Source organism: Lethenteron reissneri, chromosome 58 (assembly GCF_015708825.2).
Source record: "Lethenteron reissneri isolate LAM-NWPU_2019-01 chromosome 58, ASM1570882v1, whole genome shotgun sequence".
Classification (NCBI taxonomy): Eukaryota; Metazoa; Chordata; class Hyperoartia; order Petromyzontiformes; family Petromyzontidae; genus Lethenteron; species Lethenteron reissneri.
This window is the reverse complement of record NC_083836.1, coordinates 7,080,669-7,098,001: the sequence shown is the minus strand read 5'-3', so window position 1 is coordinate 7,098,001 and position 17,333 is coordinate 7,080,669. Positions and strand designations below refer to the sequence as shown.

Sequence of the window (17,333 nt, the reverse complement as noted above, 5' to 3'; positions counted from 1 at the left end):
AGGGCCAACACATGAGTGACATTTAACACATTCCTGCGGAGGGAGCTGGTTGGGACGTTGGGTTGCTCGGTCAATGGCCAGGGTCAATGGCGGCGTGGTGTATTCCGCAAATATGGCCGACTGTGAGGGCGGGCACAAGCCAGCGTGAGTAGGTTAAACGTTGAGTTTTATAAGGGCATTACGGAGTGACCAGCCCCTCCCTACCCTCCCCTCCCCACCCAGCCCCTTCCCACCCTCCCCACCCAGCCCCTCCCCACCCTCCCCTCTCCACCCAGCCCCACCCCTCCCATTTTTGGATGCACAACGGACGGACACAATAATCCCCTGTGGGCTGGTGGAACCAGGTGGTTCCTACCAGTACTACCGCATCTATAGCAAGACACTCGGATGGTTGGCACTGAGTCTTTGAAACCATTCGTGGTCAGACCGGTTTTGGGTGCATTGGGATTTACGGGTGAAATGCGCCTGACAAATTAAAATTATTATTGGTATTTAAGAGTTCAAATGCAGGTTTATGGGGCTGACAACAATGAGCACCGCTTTTTTTGGGAAGCCAACAGTCATTCAGACTCTGTCGCCTCGACGGACCTGGTTTTCACCTGAGGACGGCTGCTTGCGTTGTGGCCGAAACGTCGTGAGAATTATTTTATTGTGTTTTATTTTTATTATTTTATTACTTCCCTTCTACGTGACTTTACCGAAAGAACCAAGAAGAAGCCAACAGTGGTCATAATATGGTGTACATTGGCAGTGTAATAGTCATGTGGGATAGCCACCACTTACTTCGGGGGCCACAGTTGAAGATGAGTACCCATTTCAACTAAAGTACCCTTTAAACTAAAGTACCTAATTAAACTAAACATGTTTTCAATTGATGTGGGTTCTGCTCTCCAACACACCGGTGTTCTGAACTAGTAACGAATTGGCACGTTCTGTTTACGTGACAAACGGGTTTAACGGCACATTGATATCTACGCGATCTAACCCAAAAAACCTCTTTTATGGATAATATTCGTCGTGAAAGCATACGTGTTAAAATAAACTCAGACTATTAATACCTATGGAGACGTTTATGCCAGTATCAAACATTATTAAAAATAAGAATATGTTTTACCCATTCTGGCAATAAAACAGGTGTTAAGTTATTCAAAAACCAAGTAGATACCTTTCATAACTATTCAACTAAACTCTTTTTATTTTACCAGGTTAAGGCCCACTGAGATATATAACTCTTTTTCAGAAGGAACCTGGCGATCACAAATAACAGGCCAACGCAGTGGCTTATTTGAACCAGGAAGCCATTTTGAAACGTAACTCTCCCATGCGTGATGAATTAAAAGCAAAACCAATTGATAACTTGTTTTTAGTTTAATGTGATTCAGACCAAAGAACCCCACAAACATGTTGCATTTTCTTTTATACCAACGAAAACATTTCTGATCCTGCTCATTACAGTGGACACTAAGCGTCTACCGGCTGCCACCATGTTGAACGCCAAGCTCTGCTTTACCAAACATTTCTGCCATGTTGGGCATCATATTGTCCATCGTCAGTTGCCACGATGAATAGGTGATGTCCTATGGAGAGGAGGACTGCGTGTACTTAACATTTCGGAGAACGTGCATCTGTACGTATGGTATGTTGAACTTCGTTCGCACCGTACGTAGCCAACCGTGCTAATCGGAGGACGTGTGCGGCGTGGCTAAAATGTGAACATTCCATGGCGAGATGTTAACTACCTCGCCTGGTATCCAGGAGGTCATAGGTTCGATCCCGACCCTGACGCCTGTATATTTGGAGTTTGCATCTCTCTCTCCCTGTGGTTGCCTGGATTTTTCTCTAGGTCCTCCAGTTTTTCCCTCCAAATCTAGAAAAATTGCATTTTATATACTTGGCTGCTATAAATTTCCATGTGATAAGCCACTTAATTGAGCTATCATTTGTGGACAGGTCACTTCTGGAAAATAAGCGAATAACTCAGTGGGCTTTGCATGATAAAATAAAATAAAAATTCAGTTTCATTTTGTCTTTTTTGGTGAGTTCCTATCTTTACTATATTTTGCACTCCTATCGTATTTTTGTATTGTTGTTACAATGTTCTGACCCGCCACTACTGGACATCTGTGAAAAAGAGCTTAATATATCATCGTATTCCTCCAGTATCAATGCTCAGTGGGTCTTATTTTAAAACATTTGAATAAAAAAGTAATTTTTATCACAGCAGTCCACCGCAGTACGCGCGATTGTCTGAGACTCTCCCGAGCTGTGACTGTCCTGAGTGGCACGCGGACACCGCCGTGAGAGAGCGCTGCAACGGGGATGACGTTGTTACCCCGGGAGGCTGATCCTTCGAGAAGTATCCCCACGTCTCCCAATTGAGCTTGAGCTTGAACGTGTCGTGCTCAGTCTCGCCAAAGCCGTAGATGTTCTCGCTCGGCAGCAGCGCGGACATCTGGATGAAGCGGTCCGTGAAGGTGAAGCCGGCCGCCTGCGAGTTCCAGCTGAGGACGAGAAAACAGAGGGCCCAATGGGCGGCCTCGATGGGACACCCCCGTTGCCTCCAACGGGAACCTCGGAACCAAGTGGGGCCACCCCACCCCTGAGTCAATGCCTGGCTTTGAGTCCCCCTCCTTTGGGGAGGTGTCTCTCCAATGCTGTACGTCCCCCCCACCCCTTTCCCCATCGGCACATCTGTCGCTGGATGTTTGCTTTGCGAAGTCAGAGGCAAAATCGTGATATGACGGCCTCACAAGACATCCGAATGATGTACAGCATTGTGATTTAAATAGGGACGGATGGTGAGTAATTGATTGACAAAATAAATTAATTTTGCAAAATATGTAATGAATTAAAAGCATTTTATATTAAATAACAAAGAAAACATTTACAATTGTTTATTTAGAAATGGAATGCACTGCACACCAATATTTGATCAATTATTTTTTTATTAACTAAAATTTTTTGTAGAATGACTGTAACATTAATAAAAAATTCCAACTAAGCTCGTGACTAAGTTATCTAAGGTTGAAAGATTGCAACCGTCTCGCCAGTGGTCTGCTGGTGATGATATTACGTCCTCACTGTTTCACAGTAATTTTTTTAATAGATTAATAAAATTAAATGAATGTAATATATCGAGAGGGATGATATACTAAAACAAGAGCATAACCTCATCGCGAGCAGACCACGTGACAGACCACGTGACAGACTGATGCATGTGGATTGTCTGCACAATGCCAGGCCCTTTGTACAGATTAATCAGAACGTGAACAGTGTTCTGACCTCTGCATTCTTACTTTTTTATGCTTTTATTTACTTTCAGGAAGCCTTTGTGGAATAACCCGAATTCTGATTTATTCAAGTCTGGATCTGTCACGAATTTAGGAGTCGAATGAACTGACACTGAATGTATATGTGCGTACGAAGTGTGCACGGCACATGCATGTATGTATGCGTGCAATTGTGTGTTTGTTGTGCGCACTGTGATGGCAATACCCACATGACTTTCCCCGTGCTTTTGCGGATGACGTGGATTCCGAATGGGCTGTCCACGAACTCCACATGGTACAAACGGGAAGCCTCGGTGCCACCGGGGACGCTCGGTTTGTTGAGTGGGACCGGAACTTCATATCGAGCTTTTGCTGGATCGTAAATCTGGGGATAAAAAAAATCACGATTTGCGGTATTTCATCCCTCTTACGTGGCTCTGGGTTGTACCGCTTGCTGTTAACGGTGACGAGATGTTAACTGCCTCGCCTGGTATACAGGAAGCCGTGGGTTCACAACTCTGATGCCTGCTGTATATTTGGAGTTTTCGTGTTCTCTCTATCCCCGTGGTCGCATGGGTTTTTATTCGGGACCTCCAGTTATCCTCTCCACATTTAGAATCAACGTGCGTTCAGAGTATTTGGCTATATACATCTCCACATGATAAACCACTTTGATGAGCTATCAATTGTGGCCAGGTCACTTCTGAAATAGAGCTACATAGTTCAGTGGGCCTTACCTGGTAACATAAAAATGTCATAGTTTAATTTATAGTTTGGCATGATGTCCAATGTTTATCTCCATGCGCTGGGATCTTCAGCTTTCCCAGCACATAACATGTGGCATCCAAGGGAATTGAACTCCAAAATTCCATACAACAAATGATAGTACGTGCATATAATAGCTTTAGATATTCTGATGCGCATAATCTCACAGCACCGCCGACTGTGCGCAGAGTGTTCGTGTCGGCGCTTAGTGGTGAATATTTTTTCTCTATTTACCTTGGGAGGTCTTTTGTCTTACCCCGATCTCCGGCTTTAGTCGAATCCAGCTTTGAGAGGTTTTTATGCAAGTAATATTTATGCAAGTAATATTCAGGTGGCTCAGCGGTAGAGCAAGCAGCTTGCAATCGTACGGTTGTAGATTCAAATCCTAGTTATGGGTTGATTTATCCCCATCATCCCTCCCAGGGTAGATGCAATGCATACCATTTTGTGAGGAGGTCAACAGTGGTTATACTTCGATTTAAAGCTTTCGTGACTGCAGGGATTCATCCGTCCGACCTGAGGACGGCTGCTTGCGTTGTGGCCGAAACGTCGTGAGAATTATTTTATTTTATTATGTTTTATTTTTATTATTTTATTACTTCCCTTCTACGTGACTTTACCGAAAGAACCAAGAAGAAAAAAAAAAGTGGTTATACTATGTGTGCGTCTGGTGCTCGCCAAGCTGCATTGGCTTCCGGTTGCTGAACGAATACATTTGAAGGTCGCGCTCATTACACACAAAGTGTTTGCCACAAATGCACCACAACACCTTGCTGGTCTCGTCAAGGAGCATGAGCCATCATCACGCAAACTCCGGTTATCCTCGCAGCAGCAGCAGCTTTTGGCTAGCAATCGAACAAAGACAGTCACTGCATCGCACGCTTTCAGATGTGCTTCTGCGGCCGTGTGGAACGCTCTTCATTACAATATTAGGAAGCCACTGGAGCTTCCACACTTTTAAATCTAAATTGAAAACTAATTTCTTTGGAACCGATTTTTGTCTTTACGTTGTATGTCCTTTCCCCAGGCACCTCCGATTTGCCTGTCCACAAATGATAGCTCAATTAAGTGGCTTATCACATGGAAATTTATAGCAGCCAAATATATAAAATGCAATTCTTCTAGATTTGGAGGGAAAAACTGGAGGACCTAGAGAAAAATCCAGGCAACCACAGGGAGAGAGAGATGCAAACTCCAAATATACAGGCGTCAGGGTCGGGATCGAACCTATGACCTCCTGGATACCAGGCGAGGTAGGTAACATCTCGCCATGGAATGTTCACATTTTAGCCACACCGCACACGTCCTCCGATTAGCACGGTTGGCTACATACGGTGCGAAAGAAGTTCACCATACATACATACCGTCAAAGGAATGTGAAATTTCCATCTCAGTGCTCATTTTGGACCTTTTTGTTACTTACTTACCTTGACTCGGAGGCTGTGGTCGCTGAAGAATTCGACGTCCACGTTGAGAGTCTCCACCGTGGGGTTGCTGCTGCTGTGGTAGCGGCGTGGGTAGGCCGCGTTGCGCTTGATGACCACGCGCTGGCCCATGGCGGTGGGGGTTGGGGCGCCCGTCGCCTCGTAGCCGTAGACACCGTCGTAGATGCACCACGGCACGCCGGGTGTCGTGTGCTCCTGGCACGCGGGACAATGAAAACACGCGAATGAGTCTTGATCATGGTCGTGATGATGATGCTTGGCTGGCTTGGTCGATATGCCCTCCATCACAACCGAAGCATTCTCGGCGTACTTTGCACGTGATCAGCAACTTACATCACATCTCATCTCAACACATTTGAACGGTACCTGGTGTGACACAACAAGAAAGATGGTCATCGCATCGTGCGTTCTCAGATGCCCTTTCTGTGGCCATATGGAACGCTCTTCCCTCCGATATTAGGAAGTCACTGGAGCTATGCACTTTTAAATAATCTGGATTGAAAACTCATTTCTTTACAACTGCTTTTTATGCTTAGTTCGTTGTCCTTCTCCCACACCTCCGATTCGCATGGTTGGCTACGTACGACGTGAAAGATATTCAACATACATACATTAAAAAGGCTAACTCAGCACCTGGCCTGTGTAATAGCAATTGAGTAATTTTTGAGTAATTGTCAAGTTTGTTAAGTTTAGATGATGATGCGGGCATACAATGGGCCGAAGCATTCTGGTCTCACGGGATCTTTACTTATTGATACTTTAACATGTAGGCTTTTGCGACCAATATTATCCATAAATATGTGGCATTAAACCTGCCACCACCCGACACAGCCAATTAGTAAGGTTTGTCACATAAACAGAACATGCCAATTCGTTAATAATACAGCACACCGGTGTGTTGGAAAGCAAAGCCACAACATTTACAATCTGAGTACGATGTTTCGCCAGTAATTACAACAAATCTGTCTGTCGCCTGATGAAGTTAGTTGTTGTTACTGGCGAAACGTCGTACTCAGATTGTGGCATAGCGCTGGCTGCTGGCGAAAAAGGGGAACTGCGGTGTACGGAAATACGGCAGCAGGCCATGATATATACGAGAGGGGGACATCTGGCGGAAATGTCACAGAAGGGGCCCAGGGGGAAGCCCCGGGAACCCGCTAGTAGGTTCCAGAAGGGGGGCGTGACCAGGGCGGAGCGACGCCACGATGGGAATATAAGAGGGGCCCCTGTGCGGGACCTCGTGGTTGTTCCTGGAAGTGGGATCCCCGTTGTGTTGCTCAAATCTAACATCGTCACCATCTCGTCGTCGTCGCCATCTCCTCGTCGTTGTCTCCGTCTTCACTATCCCGGGGCGCTGTTAGGCAGACAGCCTCCCAACTGTTCTAACTAAGTAGTGCTGCTGACAATAGATGGTCTTAATATTAATAGTGTGCACCCACGTAGGGTGTGTATTATCCCAATGGTGCTTGTTAAATAAATAAGTGCCTCCAAGTCTTACTGTCTACGAGTTGAGTGACTACACTCGTAACGAATTGGCATGTTCTGTGACAAACCTTACTAATTGGCGGTGTTACGCGATCTAACCCAAAAAACCCGTATTATGTGTGTAATTGCATTACCCCTCAACAGCACTCCCCTATGACGTCATTCCCAGTAGAATGAGCACATGGCAAAAAGGGCGGGCGTAGTGTGGCGACCGCAAGGGCACACGCGCGTGACCGCACCTTCCATATGCAACCGCGGCTTTCGCAGCTCGACTTTGAGGCATCGGCCTCCGGGTAGCAGTCAAAGCGCTCCTCCTCGTACTCCCACTGCACCTCGTACTCTGAGCCCAGACGCATGCCCAGACCTCGGATGTGGCCCACCTGACAAAAGACCGATGGGCAGCATCTGTTAATGGTCCCTCTTTCAAAACCACACCACTTGCGCTCTTCCCAGTGATGCTAAATTATTAGTACGATGTCATGTATTGTATAGTTTGGTGTTCAACCAGGACCAATTTCAAACAAAAATGCCTTTGAAATGCTGGGCAGTTCACCAGACTTGGTTTAAGCAAGGCTGACTGTTCATGAGAGAATGACATTCAAAACGGGGTCGACTGTTTGCTTGCATTGAATCAATGCTGTTAAAAAGAATGTAGCCAATGGGATGTGTAATAAGTATAACCAGTAAAAACTAAGTTTTTCACTATAAATCCTTTATATGCGTGGTGGCTAGAGTCATCTCGTCCTCTGGCTTGAGATGGCTGCCACCTATGGGTCAGATGATTGCATTGCACCATTAAGCAATTGGTAATTAAATATAATATTTTTGTCAAAAAAGTGTAAAATTTTGGAAAAAGTTTTTCACGAACATTAATTGTCACGCACAACGAGTCTGTGTGGAAAATGTCAGCTCGATTGGATCACGGGGAGTGGGTTAAAAAACGACCGAAAGATTTGCACGGTCCTAAGCAAGCAAGCAAGCGAACTTAATACAAAGGATTTTAAAAAAACGCGGAGCCGATTGGACAAATATGGGAAGGAAGCATCTTGTCTGCTAATTTATTTTATTCTCAAAAGAATAGCATATAAATTGAGTGGATGCTGCCGTGGTGTAACGATTAGGACACTCTAACTTGCAATCCAGACATCACTGCTTTCAGCTCCCAGTACGGCAGTTTAAACAATGGGGCGAGTTCCTAAACTTCCCCCTCACCTCGGTCCACCCAGCATCACGAATGGGTTCACAAGTTCATTGGTCGGCAGGACACACGTGGTGGAGTAAAGTGTGGGTACCCCCACCTCTTCCAATAAGTCTGGCCAGCATGGACCCTGAGGTCAAGAAACACCCTCTAGAGTCTTGAAGGGTCTCTCTAGAGCTCGCTCTAGTGGAGGCCCCTTCTGCCTGCAGAGTGCCTGGCGCTGCAATGACAAAACGCTGCTCCTCACCCTGTTGACTTTGTCGAAAGAAAGCTGGTTGGTCGGAATGATCACTTCTCCTCCCGCTGAGTTGATGACTTTGGCGCTCCCGATTGGAAAACTGAGGCCCAGCAGTCTCAGCTCATCAATGTTGATCCCGTCCGGGTCCGTGTACCCTCCGTCCATGGTAATCTGTAGTCGATTCTGTAAATCGAGTTCGTGGGTGAAGACCTCAGGTCAACCCTGCAGAGTGACTTAGCATAAAGGGGGAGGGACTGGGGGGACATCCAGAAAACTCAAGGGGGGGGGGGGACATGACCAAAGTCAATGTTAAACAAACTGTCCACAAATGTTAAACGCTAAACCGAATAAATATATAATCTGCTCTTGTCTATCATACACTCTGCTCTAGTTGGGCTCCACGGTGGCAAGATGTTAACTCCCTCGCCTAGTATGCAGGAGGTCGTGGGTTCGATCCCGACCCTAACGCCTACTGTATATTTAGAGTTTGCATGTCTCTCTCCCCGTAGTCACGTGGATTTTTCTCCGATTTAAAATCATAGATCTAGACTATTTGGCTGCTACTATAAATGTCTACGCGATAAGCCACGTTATTGGGAGATCATTTGTGGCCAGGTCGCTTCTGAAAAAGAGCTGTGTAGCTCAGAGTGGGCCTCCCCTGGTAAAAAAATAAAATTATAGTTTTTTTCATAGTTATCACTCAGATCCTAATAAGAATGTGCCAGTAGACACAGGCGCACTTCTTGCTGCTTCTCGACCAAACTGTGGCCTTCATCCTTCTTGACTGACGCAATGCACATCCACTGCACAGGCACTGGTGAAGATGCCTCTTCCATGTTGACGGAGAAACCATGAACTCACGGCACTTGAGTACAGGTGGCTACCCAGATTCAAACCCAGGATCGTTCTAAATCATCAGAATATTTATTGGTCCTGGAGGAATAACACGAGCTATAAAGCTCGTGTTATTTACACAAAAATGCAGTTTTCAACAATTTTAGATTTGAAGCTTTCGTGACTGCAAGGATTCATATTCTTAGGTTTTTTCGGTAAAGTCACGTAGGTAAAACATCAAAATTAATAAAAAATAAAATAAAATAAAGATCACGACGTTTCGGAGGCAACACAAGTCTCAGTCATCAGGTGGGACCGTCACAGCCAGATTAGCTGCATCAAGTGAGGCAATGATTCAGGGATTACATCTTTATTAATTTTGATGTTTTACCTACATGACTTTACCGAAAAAACCTAAGAATATTTCAACAATTTCATTTCATTAAAAAAATATATAATCTGACGATTCCGAGTCTGTAGCTTGGTTGATTTTTAGTTGCACTAGAATACAGTTTAAAATTATATTGTTAGCGTACAAAGCAGTGGACCATCTTGCCCCAGCCTACATCATTGACACACTGCACCCATGTACCCTCAAGGTCCCTAACATCTGGGGATGCAGATCTTCTCTGCATTGCCAGGTTGAAACTTCAGTTTGTGGGTGACCGAGATTTCTCCCCGTGTAGCCCCCAGGCTATGGAACACTCTTCTACGAGATTTTAGAATCCATCTGAGTTTGTGGACAATGTAAAAATGCGTTTTAAAACACATGTACATGCTTCCGCTTGTTAAACTTCAGTTAATTTAGTAAATGGATTCTTAAAATATTTTTAGAATATAATTATTTTCATGCTGAGTGTCTGCTGCTGCTGTGCCCTCTAGAAATCCTTGATGAAAAGCGCTACATGAATGGAATAATTATAATTTCATGAATCTTAAACTGGAGGGCTGAGCCCAGGCTGGAGAGGCGCTCCCCGACGTTACGACGCTGCCTCGAGTTCCCACAGGGATCCTGAAACATCGGCACCTCTTTTTCCGAGAGGCAGGGACACGGACACATGCCTGCGTGTGCGGCCCAGCCATACTCACGTCAGTGCACACGAACGTGTAGTAGAGGTGTTTGTTTTTCTGGAACGAGTCTGTGGGCGAGGAAAAGCGGCAGGTATCATGATGTGTGCATGCACGCTGAACTTCGTACGCACCGTACGTAGCCAACCGTGCTAATCGAAGATGTGGGGGGAAGGACAACACTCTCTCCGCTTGCAAGCGTGTGTCTCCTAACCTAGCCCCACGTGTATGCAACTGTGATGTTTACGTTATAGGGCCTGGGTGGCTGCGTGATCTCCCCCGATAAAAGGCAAAATACGTTTCCGACGTATTCATTACATTACAACAGACGCAATGCACATCCACTGCACAGGCACTGCTGAGGAAGATGTCTCTTCCATGTTGAAGGAGAAACCATGAAGTCACGACACTTGAGTATTGAGCTTAGTCAGAAGTGGCTGCCCAGATTCAAGCCCAGGATTGCTCCGAATCAGAATCAAGATATGCATTGATACTGGAGGAATAGGATGGTATATAAAGCTCTTTTTCACAGATGTCCAGAAGAGGCGGGTCAGAACATTACAACAACAATACATAAATACGATAGGAGTGCAAAATATAGTAAACATATAAAACTCACCAAAAAGACGAAATAAAACAGATTTTTTATTTTTATTTTACCATGTAAAGCCCACTGAGCTATTCGCTTATTTTTCAGAAGCAACCTGGCCACAAATGATAGCTCAACGTAGTGGCTTATCATGTGGACATTTATAGCATCAACATAATCTAAATAATCCAAATGCATGTTTCTCAATGTAGAGGGAAAAAACAGAGCAATCACACGCAAATTCCATGCCCTTTCACTTCTGTTTGTTTACCAAGCAATCACGAACCAGAGCTTCCACGTCTATTTATTTCCTATTTAAAACCGTGACCTGCTCCGTAGCCAATGGCAGCACATAAGGTGAGTGTTCACGTAGAGGACGCTTGTCACAACACTGAGCGGCAGAGGACAACCAGCCTCCGCAGGGGTTAGCCGCGATGTGGACCACGACCCTACGACAGCAGTAAGGAAGTGTGTGGCGCATTAACCCTATGATTGCTGTATTTTATTTGTTACTTTTTGTTACTTTTTACCAGGTAAGGCCCATTGAGTTATTAGCTTATTTTTCAGAAGCAACCTGGCCACAAATGACAGGTCAATGAAGTGGCTTATCGTATGGAAATGCAAAGCAGTCAAACACTCCAAACGCATGTTGATTCTAAACGTGAAGGGAAAAATCCACATGCCCAGGGATAGAACACGCAAACTCCAAATATGGAGCAGGCATCAGGGTCGGGATTAAACCCACGACCTCCTGCATACCAGGCGAGGGAGTCAACATCTCCTATCCACCGTGGCGCCCTCCACCGCCCCTCCTTCGAAGGTTTACTGGCCTGGTTGGGAAGTTGGAGATTGTGGTCTGAGATGTGTAGTCCTAATGGACTCATGTATTTGCTGTGATAACCTTTTTGTCGTTTGTGCTTTCTGTTTTGATTACATTTCTTAGTTTGTTTATTAATTTTAGATTTTTCTTGGTAGTAGTAGGGTCTTAATTTGCTCGGTGTGTATGCATGTGTGTGTGTTGGGCTTCTTTCGCGCTGTGCGTAGCAAACCTCGTATTTGGGATTTGGTCCTTGTACATAATGAATGTACATCGTTGTGGGATGCAGTTGACATGTATGACGTTATATAAAATGCAATTATTATTCTCCATCGTGTCCACTGCAGTGGGTTGCTATGAATTATATGGTAATGGTGGTAATTTAGAATCAGTGCAAATTGCTTTCTCAAGGAAAATTCTGCTGGTGGAAGGACACTCAGAAGAGGAAGCTCAACAAGTGAGTCCCTGCAGAGGGTATTTGGCCTCCTATTGCATGGCCGGGCAGGCACTTTACCCTCCACCTCACATGGCCTGCTGATCAAATGACCATGGTGAACCCGTTTATACCCCCAGCTGGTCAGAGTTTGGGGGGGGGGGGTTGATTTAAGAAACGTGCACCATTGTTCCAACTTCTGGTGCCGGTAGATCTATCCGCCAACCTCTGGGTCGCAGGTTCAGTGTAAGAAATGGTTTGCTGCGGCAGCATCCCTTGGTTTATATGACTGCTGTGAAATGATATACGAAATCACGTGAGACTACTTATAGATTTTTTTTCAATTTATGAATGAGAGAAACAACATGTGCTGTTTAAACATGACCGCATTTTGTCATCACTCACCCCTGGTCTCCCCGTCATCCCAGAAGAGGTTTCCTTGAGCCTTAAAGTCCGCATCCATCGCAATAATGAGCCCCATGGGGTTTTTCCGGCTGGTAGAAAAGAACGCACAGCAATTGGTCACTCATTCGTCATTCCTCTGCAGTGATAAAAATAATAATTTAAACTTATCGGCCGAATTAGTGAGTGTTCACATGTGGGAGGAAACCGGAACAACACCTGGAGGAAATGCACACGTGCGAGGGGGCAACACTGTATCCCGTACAGATGGAACAGGTGCATTCCACATTGGAATGCATTATTATTATTATTTTACTGTCAAGGCCCACTCAGCTATAGAGCTCTTTTCAGAAGCGACTTGGCCGCTTCGTTAATTGCTCAATGAAGTGGCTTATCACGTGGACATTTATAGCAGCCAAATACTCTAAACGAATGTCGATTCAACATGTGGAGGGAAAAACCGGAGGACCCGGATAAACATCCACACGACCACGGGGAGAAAATGCAAACTCCAAATATACAGGCGTGAGGGTTGGGATCGAACCCACGGCCTCCTGCGTACCAGGCAATGGAGTTAACATCTCAACACAGTGGCAATGTCAACCCACAAACACTAAACACACTTATTTTGCATCAAGGAATAAGCTAGGAGCATTTGCAAAGACATCGAGCTGCAAAATTGAAAGGTGCCAAGTCAACACACACATCACACGTTCTCTCCTTGCCCTGTGACGAGATGCTGGGATCAAAGTTGAACTTGCCAGGGCGGCTGAAGTTTGCTCACGCACCTGAGGTCAGTGCGCGTGGCTGGCTGTTGGGTGGCCAGGATGTGGCCTCCGCGCACGAGCAGCGAGATCTTGTCATCGGGGATGCTGAACGTGTACCGCTGCCTGTTTTTGGAAACCAATTTACCCTAGCAATGCAGACCAAAACACAAATGCAGGCACACAAGCACAAATACATTCATGAGCTTAGCAAAGCGTGTCTGAGGTGCAGGTATGTAAAATAAAACATATTCAGATTTGTTTAAAGGTAACTTCAGATGTTTTTTCTTCTTCGTATTTCTGGATCATTTACATGAATTATTGTCTTCATGCGACTAAATTGACGCTATCCCATGTCACATGACACCACTTTTGGTGGGAAAAGAACGCAAATAGCGTAAGACAAGTGACATCATCCCCTGTGAAGTCGTACATTCAGATCAAATGGGAACACTTACCTGGTTTGAAAGCTGCCTGCTTTTATGATACGTGTTCTCATTTAAATACGTACGCTTTGCTCAGAAATAAATCGGCAGTAGGAAAGCAATGAAGTTAAACATGAACAAAGCCACCCCTCTGCAAAACCCGTGCTATTGTGATGTGGGTAAAATACGCATCTCGTTCACTCACCGTTTCGTAGTCGTACCACTGCCCATCGGGTATGTAGCCTTGAACTTCAGTTGTGCCCTTAAAGGGAGAAGTGGGAAAGAGGAGGAGCTAGTGGCAAGACCTTGAGGTTAAATCTGACTTTAGGAGGGGGGCATTAAGACCGGAGCTCGTAAGATAATGGTCGGCATAATGACTTCCTTCTCGTTTGGCTGCCCGTGTCGCCAAATTGAAGTGGAAATTGCCTCCCTCTAGCTCTGCCCCAGTGCAAAGGTGCAACGATGATTCAACCGATATGTCCGTGTGAGATTTCACAAGTAATTTATTTGGTTTCATAGGATATGGAAGTTCTAACGGGTGTGTGTGTGTGTGTGCATCAATTTCTGTTTGATACTTGTGATGATAAACCTCTATACAGGGATATCTCTGTGAGATTGAGTCGGTCACCTCGGAAGGCAATTCCAGTGTGCTAACCATTACACCACTGTGGCAGCATCGTATCTTATTATACATTTCACATACAAAGCATTGGTTGATAATAATAATGAAAGCGAAGATATACTTTTAGCCCGAGTTACCAAACTGCTTCCAATGCAGTTCATGAAGGGAAATAATAAAATAATAAAAATCAAACAATAAAAGAAAATGAAAAAACATTTTCTTGCTGTTGTTTTCACACCTGATGATGATTGCTTGTGTTGCAATCGAAACGTTGTGAGAATTTAATAGTTTTATTAATATTATTTCATTATTTCCCTTCTACGTGACCTTACCGAAAGAACCAAGAATATGAATCCCTGCAGTCACGAAAGCTTTAAATAAACTATTTAACTGTTAAATGATCCCTTATTGGACACACACAGGTGAGAGCCACTACATCCTCGGGGCAGAGTAGAGGTTGATTTTAACGCCTCATCGCGAGGTGGCATCGCTTACACCGCAGTCCCCTCCAGCCACTGCACGTCATCGACACACGAACCCAGAGCGCCGGGCAACTCCTACCGCGTGTGTCTGGCACCACTAAGCCATCAACTCCGGCTCAGTCTATGTTGGCCCAGAGGCCAACAAGAAGAGATTAAAAAAAGGTTAATGCTGCGCAGATCATTAGTTTTCTAGAGTGAGCACTCAGCCGTTGAAAAAGGAGTCAACGCTCAGGTAATTATTCAGCCACCGGTGAATGGGGCTCATCCCAAAGACAAAGATGCCCCGTATAGACATAACAGACTGTTGGGGCAAGTGCTCTTAGCGAGCAGCACCTATGAAGGCCGGCACGGCACACGAGGGGGGTTGCTGGACAGCAACCACACCCGGCCGCCTTTGTCTTCCGAGTGGCGATGTTTACGCGCCACACTAGATACTCATTTGAGTCTGAGTCGACCTAGGGGAGGCCCGGTACCGGTTCAGATAATCGTCACCGGTGTTGGCCGTGAGCGGGAATCGAACTCGGGTCGCCAGGTTTGTAGCGCAGTGCGCTCACCGCTACACCACCGCTCCCCCACACGCGCGTGCACACACACCATTGAGCCCACACATGAGGAGGCAGCAATTAACGCTCCAACCCCCAGTTCCCTGATTGCAGAGTTGATGCGTGCATTGTCCAGATGACTTTGCTCTTGTTTTTTGCCCCCCCCGTGGTTTGGTGGCCAGACGGGCGCATTGCGGGATCTGGATGGAGGCCGTCTCGGCCAAGTCATAACCCCCCGTGGTTTAGGTAACAGCTACAGTTACAGATTACGCGTTCTTGCGAGCTATGCGCATATTGCGTGCATATCAGCGTCGCTGTTGGCCCAGCGATGTGCTTTGTTTCAGATGATGATGCGTGCTGCTAGACCAGCTTCAAAACCCCCCTGCAGAGACATTGCGGATTTTCAAATGCTCAAGATCAACGTTGAAGTACTTTCGTTCAACGAACCTGATTGCACATCTCTACGCCTCTCTGGGTGCTTTAACAATAAATCTGATTATTCTCTGCACAAAAATGAGTTACATCTGACCCTTTTTTTCAGACAAGCCTGTGACTTTTCCTTTCATTCGGCCATCTGACACTCGCATAATATCATCCATAACCATATTTTTTGGGCACAAAAGGTGACCTCAATTTTGATGAATTTGTAACATTAGATAATTGAATGGAAAAAAAATAACAATCTGTAGGGGAATAAATTAGTGATAATGGTTTCAGTAACTCAGTGTGACCTAATTTAGCAGGATCTCATTGCAGGGTTCTACGGAATATAAATTCACAATTGTCATCATCAGCCATGGTCACATCCTCTGTTGGATGAACGGCCCCCTCAAGTTGTTACCATCTCCCATGATCCTGTGATGTAATGATCCATCTAGCACCTGCTCACGTGATGATATCATGGCTCTCGGATGTGTTCCATATTCTTGGACGTGTTCCGTACCTTGCTGCCACTCCATCTCTATTCTTGGCCCTTGGCCATTGTCTCTTCTAGTGCCGTGCCTTGCCAAAGCCCACTTATTTTTATTTACAGCTTAAATTGTGCCATTAACCTCAGTATGTTATAAAGTAAAACTAAACTTTTTTTTATTTTACCAGGTAAGGCCCACTGAGCTACATAGCTTTTTTCAGAAACGATCTGGCCAGAATTGAAAGGTCGACAAAGTGGCTCATCACATCGAAATTGATAGCAGCCAATTACTCTAAATGCGTGATGTTGATTCTAAATGTGGAGGTAAAAACCCAGAGGAAGCGTAGAAAACTCCACACGACCATGGGGAATGAGAGAACATGCAAACTCCAAATTTACATGCATCAGAGTTGGGATCGAACCCACGACCTCCTGCATACCAGGCGAGCGAGAAAACATCTCGCCACCAGCGGCGCTCTATTGCGACTGCTGGATATTCCACATTCCGATGGCAGGGGAAAGCGAGTCAATCGGACAGGAGTATTTGTTTTATCTACCCCTGATTTGGGATTTAATTGGAAGCACTAAGCGCCGAGTCACCCTAACCCTATCAGCGGTAGCCGGAAACGTCAATGGAAATTCAGTGCCGCATCAAACCAATTTATGCGAACGGCCACGTGAATGGCATTGGAACCTGTTTGGCTAGAAGGTGGGATTTACATGTTGTGTGTTCTCCTGCGAAGTTATAACCTGACACTTTAGACAGCAATTATGATAATGAGGGTTGATAATGGTGATTAATGAGCTTCCATGGAAAGAGCCCGACATTAGGCTTCGTGACAAACGACGCAGGGAGTGGCAACACAAGGCGAATTTTCATCTATCAAAAATAAAATTTGATTAACTATAGCCGAGCGTGCGCACATACCTGCAAACTTTTGCCGCATGCACAGGTTTCACAAAAGCAATCCGCCCATTATTTATTGATGGATGAGGATGATGATGATGATGCTGCTGCTATTCGTGGCATTGGTAATGGAAATAA

General features: G+C 45.3%; 1 protein-coding gene across 2 annotated transcripts in view; it reads right to left on the bottom strand.

Moving 5' to 3' along the window:
* LOC133357558 (sucrase-isomaltase, intestinal-like) overlaps window positions 1–17,333 on the bottom strand; it is a 341,356-nt gene that overhangs the window by 26,264 nt on the left and 297,759 nt on the right. For both annotated transcript variants that reach the window (XM_061575541.1, XM_061575542.1), the window contains exons 20-28: window positions 13,938–13,994; window positions 13,332–13,456; window positions 12,547–12,635; window positions 10,324–10,373; window positions 8,410–8,583; window positions 7,204–7,344; window positions 5,462–5,674; window positions 3,500–3,654; window positions 2,333–2,501 (exon numbers count right to left, since the gene is read on the bottom strand). In XM_061575541.1, coding sequence (XP_061431525.1) covers window positions 2,333–2,501; window positions 3,500–3,654; window positions 5,462–5,674; window positions 7,204–7,344; window positions 8,410–8,583; window positions 10,324–10,373; window positions 12,547–12,635; window positions 13,332–13,456; window positions 13,938–13,994 — 1,173 coding nt within the window. The remainder of the gene's footprint in view (window positions 1–2,332; window positions 2,502–3,499; window positions 3,655–5,461; window positions 5,675–7,203; window positions 7,345–8,409; window positions 8,584–10,323; window positions 10,374–12,546; window positions 12,636–13,331; window positions 13,457–13,937; window positions 13,995–17,333) is intronic.